The sequence below is a fragment of the Oryx dammah genome, unplaced genomic scaffold (genome assembly GCF_014754425.2).
Source record: "Oryx dammah isolate SB20612 unplaced genomic scaffold, SCBI_Odam_1.1 HiC_scaffold_26, whole genome shotgun sequence".
Taxonomy (NCBI): domain Eukaryota; kingdom Metazoa; phylum Chordata; class Mammalia; order Artiodactyla; family Bovidae; genus Oryx; species Oryx dammah.
In genome coordinates this window covers 907,645-932,760 of record NW_024070210.1, presented here as the reverse complement: position 1 = coordinate 932,760, position 25,116 = coordinate 907,645, and the positions used below count along the sequence as shown (strand labels likewise).

Sequence of the window (25,116 nt, the reverse complement as noted above, 5' to 3'; positions counted from 1 at the left end):
GAGGCCCCCTGCCACTCCCAAATGGTCAAAAAATGTTTTCCAAATGATTCTGAATCCTTGTTCTCTTTTAAGTGCCAGCAATTTTTGTACTGTGTCAAAAGACCATGAGGAGTTAGAAAAGTACAGTGACTGAGACTTTACAACTCGGACACCCTGGACGTAAGGAGACCACCTGTCGGACGGTTCCTGTTGCTCTTTCAGGATCAAGGTTTTTAAAAAGGGCCTGTGAGCTTCAGAGCAGCAAAGGAGAAACACTCATAGAGAACAGACCTACGGTCATGGGAGAAGGGGAGATGAATGCAGAGAGTAACGTGGAAACGCACAGGGCCGCGTGTGAAACAGATCGAACGGGAGCGTGCTGTGCGACTCAGGGGGCTCAGGCTGCAGGCTGGGGTGGAGGAGACGGCAGGGGGTCCGGGAGGGAGGGGACATGGGCGCACCCATGGCTGATTCTTGTTGAGGTCTGACAGAACACCACAGAATTCTGTAAAGCAATTATCCTCCAATTAAAAAAGTAAAAAAAGGGGGGTGGGTGCCTGTGAGCAAGGAGTGAGATTCTAGAATCTGCAGTGACCTCATTTAAGAGGTAGCGTTAGGTGCCTTGGGTTTTTACAAGAGAGAACACTTCTTTCCCCTTAAATTCAGAAACAGAGCCTACAGGCTTTGGATTCAGAATGCTCGTGTGAGTGAGTGCGTGTGCTGTGTGTGTGCACCCAGCCATCAGCTCCTGACATTCTGGTTCATGCTCACATGCAACTGGGACCTCACACAAAAGCAGCAACATTAAGCTTTTTTTTTTTTTTTTTTTTTGCCCCATTGCTGGGAGCCACCACGGGAGATCCCACCCATGACAGGGTCATGTGGAAGAGAACTGTTAAGCAAGGCTTCAGAACTCAAGGGGCTCCCTAGGCTTTTTCGAGCATCTACCCCAAAACCAGAATCTGTCTGTTTTACTGGTTCATGACTTTCACCAACTCCTCTGACATTAACAGGGGGCTAACCCCAACTACCTTTCTCTGGAGAAAATCAACTTAGGGCTATAGCTAATAAGTCTGCTGGACATGAGAGGAATATTTCAAATCAAACTCCCTCTGTTAGCATTCTAGCTTGCTCGGCAGGTATATCCAGACTCTTACAGCTACGCATGTGATTATTTACAGCCTCCCAACTGTGAGAGGCACAGAAAGCCTAAAACATAGAGCCTTTCAAAGGGTTAAAAGTTATTAGAGTAGTGCCAGTGCTGATGTAGGATTTCATTATTGGGCCAGTGCTTGTTGCTAAGTTCCCATATCTCTTATCCACTGTGCACCTGGGAATGCATTAGTTAACACAGTGAGAATGCGAGAAAAACACGTGTAGCCTTGAATTTAACCATATCAGACTTTTGAGCTAATTGGTTCTTTCTTGTAACTCACTGCACCTTTGCTCTGTGAAAAACGTAACTCTGTTTGGCATTTTCTGAGGCTGACATAGATTAGAAATATAAAGAAAAAAAAACTTTGAGGGAAAATAAGTTTTCTGGTTGAGCAGCCTTTATCAAAAGAGGGTCATAAAATGTTCACAGGCCTCCAAGGCCAGAGGATACTGTCTACAACATCATTTGTGGGAAAGGTATGCAAAAACATCCTGGTTTCGATAAGGGCAACACTGCTGGAATGTTTGGGCTGACTCTGTATGACCGTGCGTCTTTCATTTCCCTCTATGCATAAGGCAAGGTATAAAAGTACCTTTTGAAAAATAAAGCTTTTGGGCCTCGCAGAAGCTTGGTCACCCCGTGTTTTTTCTTCTATCTTTCTTTCTCTCTCTCTCTCCCTCTCCCTCTCTTATTCAGGCTGATCCCTTGGAGCATGGGGGCTCCCTGCGTTCACTTATCTGCCCGGGTTTCTAAGACCTGAACGGGAAGACGTTTTGCATCTTCACTCCCTCGGGAGACTGACAGGGCACCTGTGGCCTCCGTGAAGAGGGCAAACTTCTTGTCTTGAAGTTTTACTGGCTTTCTATGTAAACCAAGGAATATCAGCCTCTTTCTCTCCTCTATTTTCTTATCTTCAGCTTTCTTTCCTTCTCTCTCTAAATCAATCACCGATGCCGTTTCTCCTTCGGGTTTCCCTGGATCCTGCGGGGGCTGGACCCCGGCGCCCCATAGCTAGCCAGTTCTGCATTGTCCAGACTAACTGAAAAGAGAGAGAGCCTATGCTAACTGTGACTTAACACCAGCAAACTGAGTCCAAAATAATCCCCAGATTCCATCTGCGCCGTCTAGGCTGCCTGGATGTGAGGCTGTGTTATTTTAACCAGAGCTGCTAACAAGTAGCACGTTAACTGATTCTAACTCTACTTCCTCCACCCTTCCTCTACCCTCTGCCCTTTTCAAGGCAGGCAAGATGGGTCCCCAGGGCCGCTGCAAAGCTCTGAGGACCTGCAGGAAGGAGCAGGGACCCGGGGAGGAGAAAGGATAGTTTTCAGAGACGTACCTGCAAGACTGCACACTTTACCCCCGCCAATTACGAATTCTCTAGACCTATTTCTGGCTGTTCTTTCCCTCTTCCCTGTGGAGCTCAGGGTGGACAGTGAAAACTTCTGGGCTCTCCTTTTGTGATGTTGTCCTCTTAGGCCCAAGAATGTCAAGGGGAGGTCCTGGGGCCCCCAAGCCTCAGGCTGTGGAGCTGGGAAACTGGGGCCTTAGATCTGGAGGAAGGTGATGGAAGAGCCGACCATTTATCCCTTTGGTTCGGCCATCAGGTAATTATCAGGACCCTTCAATGTCCCTCATCGCTATCCTTCAGACAGCATCCTCGTCCTCACCGAAAGCCTCTGCATTGTTGCCAGGAGGTTCAGACCTGTATTTAGGACGCCAGGACAATTACTTTCTCCTCTGAGGCCTACAGAGGAGTTTAGCACGATGTATGGCACTCCATGGGGTCGCACAGAGTCGGACACAACTGAAGCGAGTCAGCAGAAGTGACTGAGCCGCAGCAGCAGCATGGCACTCCTAGTGTTCGAAAAATCATCATCCACTTCCTGGCACAAAATAGTGGTTTCTAGCCTCCTTCTTTACTTTGTGCTAATTATCTAATCTAATGTGCATTTCCTTATCTAAGCCACCTCAAGTGCTTCTTACAAAGAGGAATACAATGGAAGAAAGAAAATGAAGCAAAAGGCGCCCATGTTAGGAAGAAGTAAAACTATATTTGCGGACGACACGATCTTGTATATAGAAAAATCCCAAGGGATCTAAAAAACTATTAGAAGTAATAAACCAGTTCAGCAGGACTTCAGCATACACAATCAATACAGACAATCGATTTTATTTCTATATACTTGCAACAAACCACCCCCAAATAAAAGTAATAGTAACAATTCCATTTATGATAGTATTGAAAAGAATAGCACACAAACCAAAACACCCTCAGATAAGTTTACAAAAGAAGTGCAAACAGTATACCTTGAAACCTTCAACTTGTTGTCAAAAAAAATTAAAGAAAAATAAATGGAAAGACATTTCCTGGTCATGAAGACAATATTGCTAGGATGGTGTGCATGTGTGCTAAATCACCTCAGTTGTGTCCGACTCTTTGTGACCCCATGGACTGTAGCCTGCCAGGCTCTTCTATCCATGGATTCTCCAGGCAAGAATACTGGAGTGGGTTGCCATGCCCTCTTCCAGGGGATTTTCCCAACCCCGGGATCGAAGCCACGTCTCTTCCGTCTCCCGCGTTGGCAGGCGGGTTCTTTACCACTATCACCACCTGGGAAGCCCTATTAAGATGGCAACATTCCTCAAATTAATCTACAAGTTAAATTCATCTCCTATCAGGATCCCAGATGCCCTTTTTTGTTTTTGCAGAAATAGACGAAATGATCCTAAAATTCATGTGAAAACATAAGGGTTTGGGGGGAAGGCAGGCTAAGGGGTGCTTATTAGCACCAAATAAACGAGAAGGAATACAATGGAAGAAAGAAAATGAAGCAAGAGGCGTCTATGTCAGGAAGAAGTAAAACTATATTTGCGGACGACATGATCTTGTATATAGAAAATCCCAAGGGATCTTTGGGGGGTTTACTTGGGGGGTAATAAAAATATTCTAAGTTTGACCACAGTGATGAGCGATGTGACTATATTGAAAGCTATATTAAAGTGCATTGTACACTTTAAGTGAGTGAATTGTACAGCATGTGAATTAGATCTCAACAAAACATCAATAAAAATGACTGTGTGTACTTGCGTGAAATGAAATCTGTGTCTCAATAACCATTCATGGTATAGGAATCTTCCCTTTAATGAATAACTACATTTAACTTGATCGATGTTTTGCCTCCATAACTCTTGTACAGATGGGGAAGCTGATGTATGGCAAAGACCGAGTAGTTCCAGAAAGAAGAGAGACACGGCCGGCACTCTGAGCTTTGCTTCCTTCAAGGGGTGAGGCCACACTGGAACAGCACCCAGACAGACACAGAGCTTCATCCACAAGGCAAACTGACTGGGGGAGGAAGCAGGAGCTGGAGTCTTCAATATACTGGCGCTTATGAAGCATCTAAAGCAGAGGAAAAATCTAGAGTCTATTTTTAAGGTTTAAAAACATTCCCTAAAAAAGAACCTCACTCCTGCTGCTAAATAGCTCATAATAAGGGGTCAGCATTTTACAAGTGAGAGTTTGAGAACTGCTAGAACAGCTGTTCTATGAATCCAGATAAGGAGTAAGGAACGCTGGAAAAAGTTAAGAAATTGCTCACTAGTCTGAATCCATACAAGAAATGCAAATTGAACAAGATGACAAGAGAGAGAAAGGCTAGGGTCAGTTTAAGAAGACTGAGAGGCAGTGGCCCGTGGCCATAGGACTGGAAAAGGTCAGTCTTCATTCCAATCCCTAAGAAAGGCAATGCCAAAGAATGCTCAAACTACCACACAATTGCACTCATCTCACAGGCTAGTAAAGTAATGCTCAAAATTCTCCAAGCCAGACTTCAACAATACATGAACTATGAACTTCCAGATGTTCAAGCTGGTTTTAGAAAAGAGGAACCAGAGATCAAATTGCCAACATCCATTGGATCATCAAAACAGCGAGAGAGTTCCAGAAAAACATCTACTTCTGCTTTATTGACTATGCCAAAGCCTTTGACTGTGTGGATCACAATAAACTGTGGAAAATTCTTTCAGAGATGGGAATACCAGACTACCTGACCTGCCTCTTGAGAAACCTATATACAGGTCAGGAAGCAATAGTTAGAACAGGACATGGTACAAAGACTGGTTCCAAATAGGAAAAGGAGTACGTCAAGGCTGTATATTGTCACCCTGCTTATTTAACTTAGATGCAGAGTACATCGTGAGAAACGCTGGGCTGGATGAAGCACAAGCTGGAATCAAGATTGCCGGGAGAAATATCAATAACCTCAGATATGCAGATGACACCACCCTTATGGCAGAAAGTGAAGAGGAACTAAAGAGCCTCTTGATGAAAGTGAAAGTGGAGAGTGAAAAAGTTGGCTTAAAGCTCAACATTCAAAAAACGAAGATCATGGCATCTGGTCCCATCACTTCATAGAAAATAGATGGGGAAATGGTGGAAGCAATGAGAGACTTTTTTGGGCTCCAAAATCACTGCAGATGGTGACTGCAGCCATGAAATTAAAAGACGCTTGCTCCTTAGAAGGAAAGCAATGACCAACCTGCTGCTGCTGCTGCTAAGTCGCTTCAGTTGTGTCCAACTCTGTGCAACCCCATAGATGGTTGCCCACCAGGCACCCCCGTCCCTGGGATTCTCCAGGCAAGAATACTGGAGTGGGTTGCCATTTCCTTCTCCAATGCATGAAAAGTGAAAAGTGAAAGTGAAATCGCTCAGTCATGTCCGACTCTTCGCAACCCCATGGACTGCAGCCCCCCAGGCTCCTCCGTCCATGGGATTTTCCAGGCAAGAGTACTGGAGTAGTCACCTTCTCCATGACAAACTTAGACAGTGTATTGAAAAGCAGAGACATTACTTTCCCAACAAAAGTCCGTCTAGTCAAGGCTATGGTTTTTCCAGTGGTCATGTATGGATGTGAGAGTTGGACTGTGAAGAAAGCTGAGCGCTGAAGAATTGATGCTTTTGAAGTGTGCTATTGGAGAAGTCTTGAGAGTCCCTGGGACTCCAAGGAGATCCAGCCAGTCCATCCTAAAGGAGGTCAGTCCTGGGTGTTCATTGGAAGGACTGATGCTGAAGCTGAAGCTCCAATACTTTGGCCACCTGATGGGAAGAACTGACTCACTTGAAAAGACTCTGATGCTGGGAAAGATTGAAAGCAGGAGAAGAAGGGGAAGACAGATGATGAGATGGCTGGATGGCATCACCGAATCAATGGACATGAGTTTGAGTGAATTCTGGGAGTTGGTGATGGACAGGGAGGCCTAGTGTGCTGCAATCCATGGGGTCGCAGAGTCGGACACGACTGAGTGACTGAACTGACTGACCGACTGAGAGGCAGTTACCCTGAGAAGCGCTGCCCCCCGAAGCTGCAGAGCGGTGCTCAGAAGCCTCACCCGCGATAACCCTCCAGTCCTCACGTCTGTCAGCGCTCCCCGGGGCCTCAGAGGCAGCAGCCTGTGGGCTCTCAGCCATGCTCCTGCTGCACAGTGACTAGAGGTGTCCACGGTTATTTGTACATGTTCCTCTCTCCCTCACAGCGAGGTTCTGAAAAGCCACCGAGCCTCCGTCTTGTAGGAACAAAGGCGGGAAGGAAGGCTCCGAGGGGAGGAGTCAGGAATGAGTCAAGCCTGGTCCTGCCTTCCTGCCGCCCTGGGGCCTCTCCCTGTCTCCCGCCCACTCCTTCCCGAGGGGGAAAGCCCAGATGGAGCCCGGCATGGACCCTTACCCCATCATCCTCAAAGGTGATCCAGTCCCAACCTCAAAACTGGAAACTATGAACACACTCTACAGAGACATCACCTTTCAATCACTTGTAAATTATTAATCATTTGTTAATTACTTAATTCTCCTTCTTCTTACAGCTAATTCGGTTTAAAACAAATTTTTAAACAAAGGATCAAGGAATTGCTGAGGAAAAGAAAAAAAAGTAAACTCTGGCTTACTTATAACTTTGTATGATGCTGAAGTTCTTGTAATAATCTAAATGAAAATCCCAAAACCAACAGTGAAGGCTCAGAATAGCAACCAAGCTATTTTGGATAAGAATGAGAGCATTTTCCTACTTAAAAGGTCCCCACTAGTGCATGGATTTTGCTGAAGTTATGAAAAATAAAGAGGTATCTTTATTAAACTGGTAAATTAGACTTGCTCGTCTGGTTCTCTTTCAGGGGAGAAAAAATCTACCCTTGAACTTCTATATGTCCTTGTGTGTGTGTGTGTGTGTGTGTGTGTGTGTGTGCGCGCGCGCGCGTGCTAAGTCGCTTCAGTCGTGTCCGACCCTTTGTGACCCCGTGGACTGTAGCGTCAAGCTCCTCTGTCCATGGGATTCTCCAGGCAAGAACACTGGAGTGGGCTGCCGTGCCCTCCTCCAGGGGCCCTTCCTGACCCAGGGATCGAACCCCGGCCTCTTATGTCTCCCGCACTGGCAGGCGGGTTCTTAACCACTAGCGCCCCCCGGGAGGCCCACAGTCTCCCTCCCATCCCCTAACCTACAAGTGAGACAGCAGTTCCCTTACTTCTCTCCTGAGTAGACGCGGGCTTTCCGGGTGAGGGTATAGGTTTTCGTGTTTGCTCCTTTCCGGAGAGGATCGTCCAGGGGCGACTGGCATGGTGGATCCTCCAGAGGGTTCCAGTAGCTCTGCTCACACATACCCCGCAACAAGATCTCCGCCAGCTGCCTGGCTATCGTCTGGGGACACGAAGGAGCAAAGGGACAGCCGTGAGTCTGTGTTGCACCATTCACTCGTTCACTTGCTCATTTAGTAAATACTTCTCAGCCATCACTTTGTCATCACTATTCCAAGACTCATTAAAAATTTTTACTATGATGAAAATTCTCCAGTTGATGACAACAAAAATAAAATATGATATACTAAGATATTTGAAACATTTAAAAAACAGATAACCTCATGCCCTGCAAATGCTGCCCTGCTTCTGTTATACTCTGGAACACTAAGCATGTTTTGGACCTGAAATTTTTAGTTAAGCTCTTTTCTAAAAGCTCTTATATTAACTAAATAATAGGTGAACTGCAAGTATTTTCATCACTGTCCAACCGATGCCTGCTAAAGCCTGAAGTTGGCAGAAAGCCAGAACTCAACCTAGATGATGTAATCCCTTAAAAAAAACCCTTTGTTGATGATAAGAGGATGTCTGCTGCAGATTTCCAGAACGTCTTCCTTCTTAGGCATGCCAAGGACAAGTCCTACGTGTCCCCGCCCCGCCCCTCAGCACCTGAGACCCTGACCTGCTCTCCCTGTATCCCGGGTCTTCCAGCCCCAGGCTCCCACTGGCCTGGTGCAAAGTGCAGAGACAGCAAAGTGGGAACTACAGATACTGTCAAGAAACACATTTTTTCAAAGCTGGGTAGATATCTCTTTTCTCACTATGAAAACTCAGAAATATCTGAGTCTTGTCCTCCTAGATTAGACGCAGATTGGTGTGTTTTCCTAGCGCTATAGCTCTGCTGCCTAGAACAGCACCGTGCGTGCGAGCGTGCTACGTCACTCAGTCCTGTCCGGCTCCTTGCCACCCTCTGGACTGTGGCCCGCCAGGCTCCCCGTCCATGGGATTCTCCAGGCAAGAATGCTGGAGTGGGTCGCCATGCCCTCCTCCAGGGGATCTTCCTGACCCAGGGATCGAACTCGCGTCTCTTACGTCTCCTGCACTGGCGGGTTCTCCACCGCCAGCGCCACCTGGGAAGCCCAAAGAGCACCGCGGACGATGTCTGGGGGCAGGAGAGCAGGCAGCTGCCCAGAAGAACTGTGCTAACTGATGTCCTCATCTCCCAGCGGCAGAGAAGAGAGATTAAAAAGAAATCCCTCTGAAAACAGAAGGACTGCGTTGCAGGGTGATCCAGGCGACCTCACACTCAGCCAGAGGCAGGGAAAGAGAACGCCACCCAGCAGGTTCCCGCAAGGTTTTAGCATTCTCTGGAAGAGGCAGGCAGAGGATACTGATCTTCCCTGAGAACAAGACTTTTTAAATCAATATGTTCCAGAAGAGAACTTTGCTAGGCTTTCATCTATGGGAAATCTCTTAAAACACCACAAGGAAACCTAAATGCAACCCAATCACTAGCTTAGTGGTTCCTGATAACCTCTGGGTAAAGGCAAATTTTCTTCATTATTCCCAAGTAAGACCCACTGGCTTTAAATGTCTATAAAAATGTGAAATTAGATGCACTCCAATCATCCCCAGCTGAGCCATCTGTAAAGATCTCATAAGAACACGATTTTCAGGACCTAAACAGTTCCTGGACCATTTTCTTAAACCTCCCGTTACGGCCTCGCTTTGATCTCACTGCAGCCATATAAACTAATGACTTCTGCTGGAAGCATCAGCTGGCAAGAATAACCTCCACTGGCTCTAGCTGAGGGAAAAAAAAATGTTAAAGGAGAAAAATGAACAGGAGCGTCACACTGTGGCTGTGTCTGCCACAGAGGGATTCTGAGGTAAGAGTCTCTGTCCTCAGGATAGCCTGCTTGTCTGCTGCTGGACAGCTCACGGCAGACCTCATTTTCCCTCAAGGCATTAGCCTTCCGGAGAGAGCTGTTCAATGAGGTTTTGAAGTGACTGCATCTATTAAAGGCATCAGCTCCTCACGCACCTGTTAGGTAGGATGTTGGTTATATTCACTGAGAGCACAAATGAAGTTCAGAGGAGACTGAACAGGAGAAATTATCAGCAAGGTCACCCACGTCTGATGCCTTTTATGGTTTATACTCAGGGCATATCTAGCTGGTAGTTTAAATGCCTAAAAATTGTTGATAACTACCACGTATATTTCAAATGAAAGGAGAGACAGGAAGAAAGCTGGTCTGGAAGAAGAACTTGAGCTTCTTTGTACAAATTTGGTCATTAAATGCACTGGTGTTTTTGCGTGTGTTTTCAAACCTCAGATAACGTAAAATTCACCATTTTAAAGTGTACAGTCCAGTGGCATTTCGCACATACATAGCGTTGTACAACCTTGGTTGCTATCTGGATCCAGAACATTCTTTACCCTAAAAGGAAACCCCATACCCTTTAAGAAGTCACTCTCCACTCTCCCTCCTCCCACACCCTGGGAACACGACTCTGCTTCCTGTGTCTGTAGGTTGCCTAGTTTGGACATTTCATATAAAAGGAACCACACAACATGTGGTCTTCCTGTGTCTGACTGCCGTCACTCAGCATAGTCTTTTCAAGGCTTGTCCATGGAGCGGCCGAACCAGCCCTTCACTCCTCTTTGCAGCTGAATGCTATTCCATCGTATTCCCTTTATTCAGTCATCAGCGTAGACACTTGAATTGTTTCCATCTTCTGGCCACCGTAAGGAGTGCTGCTGTGAACACTCGTACACAAGTATTGGTTTGAAAACCTGCTTTCAATTACTTGGAGGATTTGCCTAGGAATGGGGTTGCTGTAAATGTACTTTTAAATCCTTCTCTGCTGTAGTTTCACGCCAGAGTTTACAAGGCGACTTTCCCATATCATAGTGTTAGTCGTGCCTGACTCTGCGACGGGGACTGCAGTTCACCAGGCTCCTCTGCCCATGAGATTTTCCAGGCGAGGATACTGGAGTGGCTTGTCATTTCCGTCTCGTAAGAATAGAATAAATCTGCAATTATCAGCTGATCAAAAAGGAATCATAGAGCAATTAAGAAACACTGTCTTCGAGAAGAAGGAAGTCGCATGACACCCTTTATGTGTAGAGTCGAGAAAGAAATTATACAGACGAACTTCTTTACAAGACGGAGACCAACTCACAAACTTGAAGGAACGTGAGATTGCCAGTGGGTAACAGTGGGGGGAAGAGACAGTTAGGGAGTTTGGGATGGACATTTACACACCGTTGTGTCTAAATGGATAACCAGCAAGGACCTGCTGTAGAGCACAGGGAACTCTGCTCAGCGTTACGTGGCGGCCTGGATGGGAGGGGAGTTTGGGGAAGAATGGATACATGTCTATGGAAGGCTGAGTCCCTTCACTGTCTATCTGTAACTATCACAACATTGTTAATTGGCTATAGTCCAATATAAAATAAAAAGTTAAAAAAAAATAAAGTCTCACACACACACACACACGAGAAACCCTGTCTCATGAGTGGCAATAGCTAAAGAAGCTTCCTCATGTCCAGTGGAAACCAGAGGATGCCAGTGAAGATGTCCCAGGAAGTGTTTCTCAGCTGCGCTGGGCAAAGAATCACCTGTGGAAGGTAGACAATACAGGTTCTTGAGTCTGGCCACAGGCTGGCATTCCCGAGGTCAGGCACAGGGATGAGAATTTGCTCAAAGGCCTCAGATGTATCGGATGCACACCGCTGGTTGAGCACTCAAGGAATTAGAAACAGTTTAAGTTAGGTCACTCGTGGACCACCAACCAAGACCAAAGGTGTGCCTGCAACTCAGATGTGACTTTGAGTGTGAAGTGACTCCCCTCATGTTGGACGTGAACATGTCAGTCACTCGGTCGTGTCCGACTCTTTGCGACCCCATGAACTGTAGCCTGCCAGGCTCCTCTGTCCATGGGCTTCCCCCTGCAAGGACACTGGATTGGGTTGCCATTCCTTCTCCAGGAGCTCTTTCCAATTTAGTGATCAGACTCAGGTCTCCCGCATTGTAGATGGACCACTTTCCCGTGTGAGCTACCGGGGAAGCTCGTGTTAACATTGACCAGTTAGTTAAGAGCTGGGAGCGTCCAGGGCCAGCTTTAGTCCTCACGGCTTCCTTTAGAAGTTTCTTCACTGGGTTTCTCAGGGAAAAAAAAAAAAGAAACCACTCTTCCTTCCTAACATATTTTCTGGCCAGAATCCTACCTCACAGGATTTTTATAAGTTAAAACACATTGATTGAAAATCATAAACCTTACACAATAATAGAAAATATTCTCTAACTCTGAAAAATAATGTTGGCGTGAGCAACAGGCAGATTCCTACGATGCAGTCTGTGTACACGTGCCTTTTTAATGAGGAAGAACCATTCATTTCCTTAATGAAATATATATTTTTTGAGAGTCTATATTTAAGAAGTTTGAAAGATTGGCTAAGTGAACTTTTAAAACAATTACAAGAACACTTGCCAGTACTCTCATTATGCTTTCAAATCTTTTAAGTTGTTCATGCTGACCAGTTGGGAAGTTTTATGGAATATGGGGAAGAGGTTAATTTGAGAGAAAAGACATGTGGCAATAATTTTTATCCATATTTTTGCAGGGTTTTTTTTTTTCCCTTAAAGAACTGTGTTGATCAAAGAATGTTTTCTTTGAACTTCTGAGGGCACCCATAAATCATATCAACACATAAATAAATATCAAAAACCAAGTGAGTTCTTGGTGGTGGTGGTGGTGGTGGTGGTGGTGGTGGGGTGTGTGTGTGTGTGTGTGTGTGTGTGTGTGAAGTCACACATCTTGTTCTACCTCCTATAATTCTGGGCCTCCCAGGTGGCGCTAGTGGTAAAGAACCTGCCTGCCAACACAGGAAACTTAAGAGACACGGGTTCAGCCCCTGGGCTGGGAAGAATCCCTGGAGGAGGCGATGGCAACCCACTCCAGTGTTTTTGCCTGGAGCATCCCAAGGACAGAAGGGCCTGCCAGGCCACGGTGCGTGGGGTCCCCGAGAGTCAGACACGACCGAGGAGGCTTGGCGCTGTGATGCCAGGGGAGCCTGTGGCTGAGCCGCCTGGACCGCGAGTCTGTGTCCACATCGTAGTGTTCTGGAGACGCCCAAACGAGGATAGAGCCTCATTTCCCGTGACGGGAGTGGCTTAGCCTCGGCCAGCTGAGCACTCCCAGCATTTGCAGGACTCCCGGGGGACTCCCCTGGTTCCTGTGTTGAGACGCCAGGCTCAGTCTCTGGGTTCAGTCTCTGGCCAGGGAATTTAAGATCCCACCTGCCATGTGCTGTGGGCATGGTAACGGACACGTGGTAACAGGCAGACCGTGGCACGGATGACAGCACGGAGGCCGCGCCCGAACGCTTGGGGCTCTGGCTCTGACGGCGCCCTGCAGGGCTGTGACTAAGCCCCCCGGCAGGAGAGTGAAAGGCTTAAAGGGAGGAGAGAGAACGCAAGCCCACGGGCAAGTCAAGCTGCTGACCAGCCAGTGTATCTAACCCGCTTTCCTGTTTCTGGGTCTTACGGTCAACATAGTTGAACAGCTAGGTACTCCTAGGATCTAATGTGCTTTGCCCCGTCCAGGGTGTGGTATGACCCTTCAGCATACAACCACACTGGTATCGGGAGGGCCTAGTACTAACTGCCACGCAGGGTGCACGCCTTATGGTTTAACAGAGCGTGACCGAGAAGCAACTGAAAAGACGTCCATCATTCGCCATCAGTTCAGTTCAGTTCAGTTGCTCAGTCGTGTCCGACTCTTTGCGACCCCATGAATCGCAGCACGCCAGGCCTCCCTGTCCATCACCAACTCCCGGAGTTCACTCAGACTCACGTCCATCAAGTTGGCGATGCCATCCAGCCATCTCATCCTGGGTCGTCCCCTTCTCCTCCTGCCCCCAATCCCTCCCAGCATCAGAGTCTTTTCCAAGGAGTCAACTCTTTGCATGAGGTGGCCAAAGTACTGGAGTTTCAGCTTTAGCATCATTCCTTCCAAAGAAATCCAAGGGCTGATCTCCTTCAGAATGGACTGGTTGGATCTCCTTGCAGTCCAAGGGATTCTCAAGAGTCTTCTCCAACACCACAGTTCAAAAGCATCAATTCTTCGGCGCTCAGCCTTCTTCACAGTCCAACTCTCACATCCATACATGACCACAGGAAAAACCATAGCCTTGACTAGCCGGACCTTAGTCGGCAAAGTAATGTCTCTGCTTTTGAATATGCTATCTAGGTTGGTCATAACTTTTCTTCCAAGGAGTAACATCAAACGCAAATCGAAACCTCCATGAGCCAGCACGCCACACTCACTAGGATGGCTAGAGCTGAAAAGAAAGAACAGACAAGTGCTGTCAAGCACGTGGACAAACTGGAACGCGCATTACTTCTGGTGAGAACGTAAAACGGCGCGATCGATCTGGAAGACAGCTTGGCGATTCCTCCAGAGGTCGACTGTAGAGTTACCATGGGATCTAGCAACTCCAATCCCAGGTATGTACCCAAGAAAAACGAACACAAATACCCACACAAGAACTTGCATGAGGATGTTCACAGCAGCATTATTCATAAGAGCTGGCAAGCAGGAACAATCCAACGTCCTTGGGACTGGTGGCTGAATGAACAAGATGTGCTCTGTCCTGCGCTGGAATGTCATCCACCGCGGAGAGGAAGAAGACACAGCACAGATGGGCCTTGAAAACGTGTGCTAAGTAAAGCCAGTCACAAAAAGACCACGCACCACACAAATCCGCCTATATGAAATGTCCAGAACGGGCAGATCCACAGAAACAGGAGGTAAGTTGGTGGCCACCCGCGGCTGGAGGAAGAGGAGAATGAGACTGACCAGTAACAGGCATGGAGGTTTTTGTGGAGTGATGAGAAGGTTCTGAACTGAAATATAAATGATGGCTGAACAATTCTGTGACTACTAAACTCCAATCACTTTAAACTGTGAATGAATGACGTGTATCGATGTGCTTCACTGATAGAACTTAAGACGTATAACGTCTGTATTACCGAATGTGTGGTGATACATCATATATAATTCATAATACGAAAGAGAGAGAAGGTGTCCGCAGCGCCTTCGGACCTGAACCAAGTCGCTGCCACACTTACCATCCGCAGGTTTTGCGTGGTTCTCGTCTCAACCGCTCTGAGGAGCTCTCTGAATCTTCCGACTCCTCTTGTCAGGCTCCTGTGGGCACACAGAATTTGACAGGGCTCCCATCCAGCGCCTATTAATGGTAAATATTTTATACACACATTCCACTGCATTTTGTCTACATGAACGCTGTTGGCGAGACAGTAAGCAAACCATTGCTCGGCACGTTTCTGTCCGTCTTTGCTCAAGTCTGAAAAATCTGACCTAAGATTGATGGGCTTTGGTGCTTCCACAGTCAGAGTTTCTCAAGCAAAGAAATGTTGGAAAGCCAGATCTGAGGCAAAAAAAAAAAAAAAAAAAAAGGCAAGATATCTTTCACAAGTCTATCTTCCACCCCCTAGTAGCTCAGCCTGCTCCGTTAAGTGTTGTTAAACTCTTTTCATCCCAGAATGGGCGGCATAAAGGTATAGGAATGTGTGCAATGTGGGAAAGGGTTTTTGTGACCTGCCTTCTTTGTGGGCGAGACCAAGGGCAGAGGCATGAAAACTGAGGGGCTCCGTCAGGCAAGTGCTCTGTGTCTTCGAAAACACACACTGCCCAGTAAAGCCGCCCGCCCCACCCCCAGCCTATCCCCAACCCCAGCAGGCAGGCAGAGGGTCACAGCCCCTCCCTAGCGGGCGGGCACCCCTGGGCTGAAGTCAGCGCATCTCACACACGGCCACGCACCTCACCGTGTGGGTAGCTCGTTTTGTGAAGGGGCAGATCACACCTGGCTTCACCCTGACCCACACACCCAGACCCCACGTGTCTGTCCCCCCTCTCTGAGGCTGTGCCCGGCCCGGCCAGCTGGGATCACTTCCCCACAGGTCTCTTTACATCGAGCGCCGCCACCTCCTATGGCATAACCCGGTGGTATTTATAACCTGCTCATTAGAACACATCTCATCTTTCCAAAAAGCCACCAAGCAGGTCAGCCGGTGCCGGCGCGGCAGAGGCCAGGTATTCGGCTCTCTTCTTGGATGACACTTTAAGCCGCACAAAGGGATGAAAGCAAATGACACATGGGCTCCATGACTCTGAGCACTCACGGGGCTGTTAATTCGTGTCTTATATCCACGCAACGTCCCAGGGCTCTCATTCACAAGAACGGCCCCAGAACTTGAAGATAATGGTTTATTGGCACGGGAACATAAACACTCCCATAGTCCTCTCACCCACACATATCAGATGATATCGGATCAGAGGCTTTACGGCAGCATAAAAAGAGAAGCTTGTGCTCAGGACTCCAGGCAGTGCTAAAGGAGACATGAATAAAAATTAGGTAATAGGCCCTGGGACATGCAATCTCTGCTGCTTTCCCCTTCATTTGCTTTTATGGGATCTGTGTTCACAGGCAACAGAGTAGATTCGCTTTGGACTGAAGCTCCGTTCTCTTAAGTAACATGGCAGGGGGTGGGGGGAAGGAACAGCTACAGCTGAGAACGGGATGGGCGGGACAGAGCAGTGTCATTTCAATCCAGAATCCCAGAGTAAACTCCTAGTATGCAGGAAAAGAGGCTTCCCCAGGGGCTCAGGAGCAAGGAGTCCACCTGCTATGCAGGAGAGGCCGTTAGATCCCTGGGTGGGGAAGATCCCCTGGAGAGGGAAGGATCAACGCACTCCAGTATTCTCGCCTGGGAAACCCCAGGACAGAGGAGCCTGGCGGGCTACGGTCCACAGGGTCTCCAGAGCCTGACGTGACTGAGCGCACACAGCGCGTTCACATGTCAGCAAATCACGGCGTTTTAAGCTGCGAGAGTAAAGGTGGCGCTGAGACAGCGCAATCGGAGGCCCAGCCTTACCCGGCGGTTTTGGCAGGGGGGACAGCAGGCAGTGTTCGATCCGAACGCCATAGCTCGGGGGGAAGCCACCAGCTGGGAGCTGGCCCTTCAGAACGTCTCCCGGGCCCTCCTCGCAGAGGGAGACACTTGTCCAGCACAGAAGCACAGAATTTTCTAGCTAGAAATGATCCCGACATGGCCTAGTCCCCCGTGACTCGAAAGGGAAGCGGCTCGCTCAGTCGCACAGCAGCGGGAGGGCCAGCTGGGAGCTTTCCGCCAAAGCCCTCCCCTGGCCGGCAGAGGAGCCGCGAGCTCCCAGGCCGAGGAGGATGCTCGCAGCGGGAACAAAACAGCCGGGACTCAGGACAGGCTGCTTTCTTAGAGAACCAGCTTCTGGTCGCGGGGAAGGGCGCGGGGAGGCATGGCCGGGCGCCCGGGAAGGACACGCACACAGGCTGCGCGTAAACGGGTCGCCAGCAAGGCCCGCTGCGCGCCGGACTCGCCCCGCGCTCCTCTGCAGCCTGGGTGCGAGGGGGCGCCGGGGGGACCGGATCCGCGCACACGTGCGGCTGGGTCCCTCCGCGGCCCGCCGGAAACCATCACGACGTTGCTACCCCAAGATAAAACGTTTAAAATAAAATACTGGGCGGGGGGGAAGAAGGTCGGTTTTCCATTATTAATATGCAAATTAATATGTACATAATACAAATCTGACGCTCCCAGTGATCCCAGCGAATGAGCTACTCGTAGGAACTGGTTCAAAAACTGGAAGGAGAACCCGCTGTCGCGGGAGAAGCGGCCGGGTGTCCAGGGCGAGGCTCGCCGCCCGAGCTGAGGGCCGCGGGCGCAGAGCCGCCGTGCGGGGGCCGGGCGGGCCTCCCGCGCAGGGCCGGCGCCCCCCGGCGGCCGCGGCAGGAAGTCCCCGTGAGCGGGGGCGGCGGCCACCCGGGCCGGCCACACCCGCAGCCACGCGGGAGGGCGCCCCGAGCGCTGCCCTGCCTCTGAGCAAATCGGCGCTCTTCTCAAACTGCTTCCAGTTTTTTTTCTGGGAAGAGCTTCGGCTGCAGAGTCTAGCGCTTCCCGAAGCCGGGGAGAATTGTGCTCATCAACAAGAGTCCGCAGTGACCACAGCGCAGGGACCAGCGCGGGGCTGACGGCCGCAGGAGGGGACTGGAGGGGGCAGGTCGCACAGCTTGAACGTCAGAAAAGGAACAAAGTGTCCTAAATACAGAGACATCCAACCACCAGCAGCTCTTATACCATTCATGTTTCTATAGTCACATAATTTTATTCAAGCAATCACTTCCACGGTTGCCATGACGGCAGAAAAAAATTTTTTTTAAGATAATCATGATAGAAACAGAAAAAGATTAACTTGCAAAAATTACATTCTAGAGGCTATGAAATACCCCCAATTTGAGGGAAATAAATAAAATCCACAGGGTTGCTTTCATGTCTCTATTAGTTTATTCTTACAGTGTTGACCCCGTGAAACAGCTAGAATGAACTGCTGCTTAGAAACTCCACTCCAAAACGAAGAGAAAGAGAGCCACGAGCTCTCCCGGGTTTGAGGGTTTCCACAGACCCTTGACATGAGGTCATTTATTCCGTTTCAACACCCCTGACTGAGAGAGTGCAATGATGTCAGAATTCATTATGGGAAACGAGTCTCAAAAACACGCTCTCGCCAGCATTCGGGCAGCAGGCACTGGCGAGCGGTCAGAACTCGGGGTTCACCTCCTGCACCTCGCTTCTTGAGCTGGGGGAGCTTGCCTCCGCGGGGGACGGTTCCCAGCAGCTCAGCCCTCACCAAGGAGAAAGGGCCTGCGAGTCCCTGGAGCACCAGCTGGCTGACAGGAGGGCGAAACGCGCCCACGTCGCCGGGGGCCCCAGCCCTGCTTTGCCGCGGGCCCCAGCTGCAGGGAGCGCTCGTGCGTCCAGCCGAGCTGGGGCAAACCCAGGCGGAGGAAGGCGCACCCGCGGGCCCGGGGCTGCGCTCCCCTCCAGCCTTGGCCTGCTTCCATTTTCCTTCTCTCCTCCCCCGTCTTCTACCGGCTTCCCCTCCCCCCTCGCCCCTCCCCCCGCCCCTTCCCCTCGCCCCTCCCCCACTCCCGCACCCCCAGCCCTTCCTCCTCCTCCTCCCAGGTCTCAGCGCCCTGAGGTCCGGGCAGGAGCACGACACCCTGAGGACGCCAGGTGGTCACTGACTGGCCAGCCCACCGGTCCCTTCTTGACCTCCTGGGCCCTGAAATCAGCATTTCTGACGGCTGGCCTCTGAAATCTACGTTCTCACGTACCAATGTACAGCAGCGTCTGTTCACGCCCTGTTCTGCTGCGACTCCGAACCGCACACTCAGCTCTTTAATACTGTCACCTGTCTCTAAACTATCAAACCAGGGGGAAACAAACAGGAAGGAAGCCAGAGCTCCAGAAGCAAACTCCAAACGGAAAACCAAGTCTCTGAGCAACTCGGAGAGAATCATTTCACCTCGCGAAGGGCAGCGACTTCAACAGCAAGCTCCATTATTTTACATTCATTTACATTTTCACATACGCTTGCTTCTTCGGAGCCAGGGGGAAACTAAAATCCCTCCTCTTCCAGTTTGTCCTTCCAAATTATCTTCTAGCCTCGGAGTTTGGCTCAGGTCACCCAATTTAAGCCCAGTGTGCTTAAATTCAATATCAACTGTCATTGTTATGCAAACTCATAGTTCTGCTGGGAATAAAATACTTTTCATACGAGATGTCAAATTCCTAGCTCATCAGGGAAAAGTTACTTGTTAGCGTAGGTTCAATATTTTTTCTCCTTGTCTGTGGTTGAGAACCTTAAAGATCAATTTTAGAACAAGTCAACACAGTAGATCTCTTAAAGCTAAGAAATTGTTTGGCTTTTTCCATGTTCTTTCTTACCAACTGGTGTTCTGAACCTAAGTGACAGGTTATTTCATAATCACTGAACACCAGACTTGGGCAGGGCTTCCCCGGCAGCTCAGACGGTAACGAATCCGCCTACAGTGCAGGAGACCTGGGTGTGACCCTTGGGTCAGGAAGCTCCCCTGGAGGAGTGCATGGCAACCCGCTCCAGTGTTCTTCCCTGGAGAGTCCCACGGACAGAGGAGCCTGGGGGGCTGCCGTCCATGGGGTTGCAGAGTCGGACACGACTGAGCGACCAGAACAGAACCTACTCGGGCAAACTGGGAGATGGTGAGGGACGGGGAGGCCTGGCGTGCTGCAGCCCACGGGGGTGTGAAGAGCCAGACCTCATCACACCGTGGGCTCCCGGCTCATCCTTGAGGACACAAGGTGCACAAGGAAAGCACCAGGAGCCAGGCGTGTCCTCACATCCCCAGTGAGAACGTAGGCACCTTGAGGACCCAGGTCTTTGTCCCTCAAACAGAGCCAGCTTGCAGAGAGTGCTCAATAACTACATATTGAATGAGTGAAATTCAGAACTGCCAGGAGCTGAGCGAACCAAGACCCCGAGGGCATGCGTTTTCTCCCTGTTTCTTGCCCCCTCCTTTCTCACTGCACACAGATCAGCAGGCAGCTCAGCAAGTGTTACTCTGAACAGAATCCGCCTCATACCGGGTCTGCAGCATGATGTCGGAGGAGCAGTGACATGCAGGGAGCGCGCCCGGCGTGCCCCGCCTGGCAGCCTCGAGCGGGCTGTGTGCAGAACGAGGAGTGTGAGGTTTAAAAAAAAAAAACTTTCAGAGAAACTGTGCTGCCCAGGCACCGTTCCGCATGCCCCGCTCTCTGCCTGAAGAGTCCTGGGTCGTCCTCCAAGACCCGCTCAGAGGCCTTTCCTGCGCTCCCGGGAAGACGGCACCGCCTCCCGGTGCTGTCCGCAGGGTGCAGGTGTTTTGAGCACGGACAACATCCAACACGCCGATTTTCACTTCTATCTGTATGTGTGCCACCGTAAGGGCACAGGCCCGCAGCACACCCACCTCTCCTTGTCCCAGCAGCCTCACGAGCTGACCAGGTACCCAGTGGCCTCTAGTAAGCTGTGCACCCCCCGGAGAAAGAAACAGACGACGCTGACTTCACATTCGTGACTGCACACTAGCAGACACGCCTCACTGTGTCAGGACACTGCCGTCACTTAGAAGTCCAGAGAAACAGAGACAACCCGGGCTTCCCTGGCGGCTCAGATGGTAGAGTCTGCCTGCAACGCGGCAGACCTGGGTGTGATCCCTGGGTAGGAAAGCTCCCCTGGAGGAGGGCATGGCAACCCACTCCAGGATTCTTGCCTGGAGAATCCCACGGACAGAGGAGCCTGGCGGGCTACAGTCCATGCGGTCGCAAAGAGTCACACACGACTGACCGACAAACACAAAACTCAGTGCACCTCCAGGCCAATTTCTCTTTGTTCTCAGGTTTGGAAATGCTTCCCCTTCATTTATATGACATCAGTATCGTCTACATGGGAAACGTCTGGAATCGAAACCAGATCTCTCGATCTGGAAAGTGGGAGAAGAAAAAGACATCCTTCACACTCCAGGAGGCCGCGTCTGGCCGGCTTTCAGGGAGCTGTTTTTCCCAGAACGGATCCTAGCTTCTCCCTCTGCACGCTCTTTGCCTCAGATCCAGTGACACGCGTCCGTGAGGACAGACGGCTCGCTGCAGTCGGGGGTCAGGGACCAAACCCACAACCTTGGCCTCGTTAGCAGAGGACTCTCTCTGATCCCAGGGTGAGCCGGCTGCCGCCTGGATATGGCCACAAAGGGCGTGAGAGCCGCGCACCGGGATGTCTGCAGGCGGGCGAAGCCTCAGAAGTCTCTCTGCAAACCTAACGAGGGTTGTACGAGGCTTAGCAGCGAGGGCTTCCTCGTGACAAACGCGGAGCCAACCAGGCAGCCACGCCGCAGGGAGCAGGTGCTGGTCCCGGCAGGACGGGCGCGCGAGGCCTGGGCGCCCTGCCGAGCCCGCCGCTCCAGCCCGCGGCGGGTGACAGCCAGACGCCCTGCCTGTGTGTGCCGTCCTCAAGTCTCCAGGCTTCTCTGACTCTGTGACCCCATGGCCCACGGCACGCCAGGCTTCCCTGTCCATCACCAGCTCCTGGAGTTTGCTCAAACCCATGTCCGTTGAGTCAGTGATGCCATCCAACCATCTCATTCTCTGTTGTCCCCTTCTCCTCCTGCCCCCAATCCCTCCCAGCATCAGGTGGCCAAAGTATTGGAGTTTCAGCTTCAGCATCAGTCCTTCCAATGAATGAATATTAAGGACTGATCTCCTTTGGGATGGACTGGTTGGATCTCCTTGCAGTCCAAGAGACTCTCAAGAGTCTTCTCCAACACCACAGTTCAAAAGCATCAGTTCTTCAGTGCTCAGCTTTCTTCACAGTCCAACTCTCATATCCATACATGACCACTGGAAAAAATCATAGCTTTGACTAGACAGACCGTTGTCAGCAAAGTGATGTCTCTGCTTTTTAACACGCTGTCTAGACAGCCGGATAAACTGCCGCAGGGGCTTGGATGGAAGGACAACATACTCTCCTACTGGCTCTCCCCTCACCCGGACTCCCAGGCTCTGGGGGAAACACGGGGTATAGAAAGGCCTGCCCCCTCCCATCCTCCTTCCTTTTAACCTTTGGAAATGAGTCAAAGGACGTCCATCCTCATTCAGAAAACAACACCGAGCGTCCACTGGGCACGAGAAGAGGGTGCGGGGATGTGGTGCTGGGCCAGCCGACGAGCGTGCTTTCCCTGAACCCGGGCCTTTCTGCTTTCAGTTTTTGTTTGCTTATTTGGGCTGCGCCGGCCTCGCTACTGCTGCTCAGGCGTCTCTAGTGGCGGTGAGTGGTGGCTGCTCTCTCGCTGTGGTGTCCAGCCTTCTGATTGCAGTGGCTTCTCTTCCTGCAGACCACAGTCTCCAGAGCCCAGGCTCAGCATTGTGGCTCACGGGCTTAGCTGCTCTGCGGCAGGTGGGATCTTCTCAGACCAGGGATCGAACCCACGTCCCCTGCATTGGAGGCCAGATTCTTAACCACTGGACCACCAGGGAAGTCCCTGAACCTGGAAGTTCATGAGACTCAGTGTGACCTCAGAGGCCTCCTGGCGCCTAATGCAGAGCCAGACTCAATCTCGTGGCACTTTTAACAAACAAACCGATGCTCACCTAGCATTTGAGGCTTGCTCTTCAAAGTATCGGCCTGAAAATCAGGTCTCACCTACATTCTCAAACAGCATAGAATGCATAACCTGGAGCCAGACCGTCTGGGCTCAGACACGAGCTCGGCCACTTGACTAGTTATTGACTGTGGGCAAGTGCTGGGCCTTGGTTTCCTCGTCTGTAAAATGGGGAGAACACTGCACTCACCTCATAGACTGGCTGTAGGAATTAAGTGAGTTAATACATGGAGTAAGGGCTTTTTAAGTGTTCACGATTATCATTACTATTATCCTCAAAACTGTGCCATTGCTCAAAACAGTTTTGGAATTCTGGAATCTACCTTCCAGTTGATATATAGACACACAAGTCTGTTTTACTTCTTTGAAGTCATTTAATACTGAAGAAAAAAAAAAAAAAGATACTCCCAGTTTGATGGATTCATTCACTGTGCTATTTACTGAAAGCCTAAGAAAAGCTATGACCAACCTAGACAGCATATTGAAAAGAAGAGACATTATTTGCCAACAAAGGTCCATCTAGTCAAAGCTATGATTTTTCCAGTAGTCATGTATGGATGTGAGCGTTGGACTATAAACAAAGTTGAGCACCGAAGAATTGATGCTTTTGAACTATGGTGTTGGAGAAGACTCTTGAGAGTCCCTTGGACTGCAAGGAGATCCAACCAGTCCATTCTAAAGGAGATTAGTCCTGAATATTAGTTGGAAGGACTGATCCTTAAGCTGAAACTCCAATACTTTGGCCACCTGATGCAAAGAGCTGACCATTGGAAAAGACTGATGCTGGGAAAGATCGAAGGCGGGAGGAGAAGGGGATGACGGAGGATGGGATGGTTGGATGGCATCACCGACTCGATGGACATGAGTTTGAGTGAGCTCTGGGAGTTGGGGACGGACAGGGAGGCCTGGCGTGCTGCACTCCATGAGGTCTCACAGAGTCAGACACGACTGAGCGACTGAACTGAACTGAACCATGCTCGCAATGATGAGGCAACTGGTGTCAGGTGGGAAGAAGCTCTCTCCTGGGGCCTTTTGGTCCCTCTAGCAGCAAAGAACGGCGACTAGGGGTGCTGGTGTCCCTGGGGAGCAGCAGAGTCCCCACTGAAGGCCACAGGGTGAGGGCCCAAGGTCCGCACAACACAGAGAATGCAAAGGAACCGAGGGGGTAGGGAGCTGAGTCCTTCTTGTTCCAGCTCAGTTAATACAGCTAGCGCTTACAGGCTGCTCTGAATCTATCAGGGTCTCCCGGCGGGCTCAAGTGGTAAAGAATTTGCCTGCCAGTGTAGGAGAGGCAAGTGCAATCCCTGGGTCGTGAAGAGTTCCTGGAGAAGGAAACAGCAACCCACTCCAGCATTCTTGCCTGGGAAATCCCATGATAGAGGAACCTGGGAGGCTGCAGTCCATGGGGTTGCAAAGGAGTTGGATACCACCTGGCAACTAAAAGAACAAGAGCGACAGCTGAATCAGCCAACAGGGGCTGAGGCTGCGAGCCTGGGCAGCCGAGCCGCCCGAGGCAGTTCAGTGGCAGACTCGTGGTTCAGGCGCTGAGCCACTAACGTGCCGGGAGAAGCTGAGACCAAGCTGACAAGAGGACGGTTCGGCACCGACGTCACTCGCTTCCGTGGAGGGCCGTGTCCGTTCCAGACCAGCCAGGGCGGGAAGACACGCGCACGGAGCCCAAGAGAAGGAGACACGCAGGCCGGGCTCCAAGAAGGGACACGTTTCAATAGGAAACCCTGAGACACACCTGGGTAATCTGATAATAAAGTAGACGGAAGACCTTTTAGGAGGTAGGGCTGGTCTGCTAACAGTGACTTCAAACATTCGTGGATTCTAAGCCGCAGTCACGCAGTTGGACCTTCCTGACCGTCCAGTCACCTGGGCTGCGAGGAAGGCAGGGGGCAGCGTCCACTCCCGTTGTTCTAACACTGGAAACGGGAGAAACGCGTTTCCAAAACAGCCTCTCGGGACAACACTTCAAAAGATGACAAGTGACGAGAAGGACTTTAAATCTCCAGGAGTCACGGGTCCAGGTGCTTCTAGGGGCCAAGCAGGCAGCAGCGGGGTGGGGTGGGGGAGGGGTGAGCTGAGCGGGGGAGGGGGCAGCGGGTCTGAGGGCTCTGGGGGCGTTCACACCCGGGCAGACCCCTGGGAGGGGAGGCGGCGTTCACACCAGGCAGACCCCTGGGAGGGGGCGGGCCATTCACACCGGGCAGACCCCTGGGAGGGGAGGGGGCGTTCACACCGGGCAGACCCCTGGGAGGGGAGGCGGCGTTCACACCGGGCAGACCCCTGGGAGGGGAGGGCCGTTCACACCGGGCAGACCCCTGGGAGGGGAGG

The 25,116-nt window shown here is 50.5% G+C and overlaps 1 protein-coding gene across 8 annotated transcripts in view; it reads right to left on the bottom strand.

Moving 5' to 3' along the window:
- The window catches only part of TTC7B (tetratricopeptide repeat domain 7B), a 240,733-nt gene that overhangs the window by 121,317 nt on the left and 94,300 nt on the right, over positions 1 to 25,116 (bottom strand). For 7 of the 8 annotated variants that reach the window (XM_040227474.1, XM_040227473.1, XM_040227472.1 and 4 more), the window contains 2 exons: positions 14,837 to 14,915; positions 7,649 to 7,821 (listed from right to left, as the gene is read on the bottom strand). In XM_040227474.1, the coding sequence (XP_040083408.1) occupies positions 7,649 to 7,821; positions 14,837 to 14,839 (176 nt within the window). In that variant the 5' untranslated portion in view covers positions 14,840 to 14,915. Of the gene's footprint in view, positions 1 to 7,648; positions 7,822 to 14,836; positions 14,916 to 25,116 lie in introns of those variants that run through there. The other variant, XM_040227476.1, reaches the window with a different exon arrangement.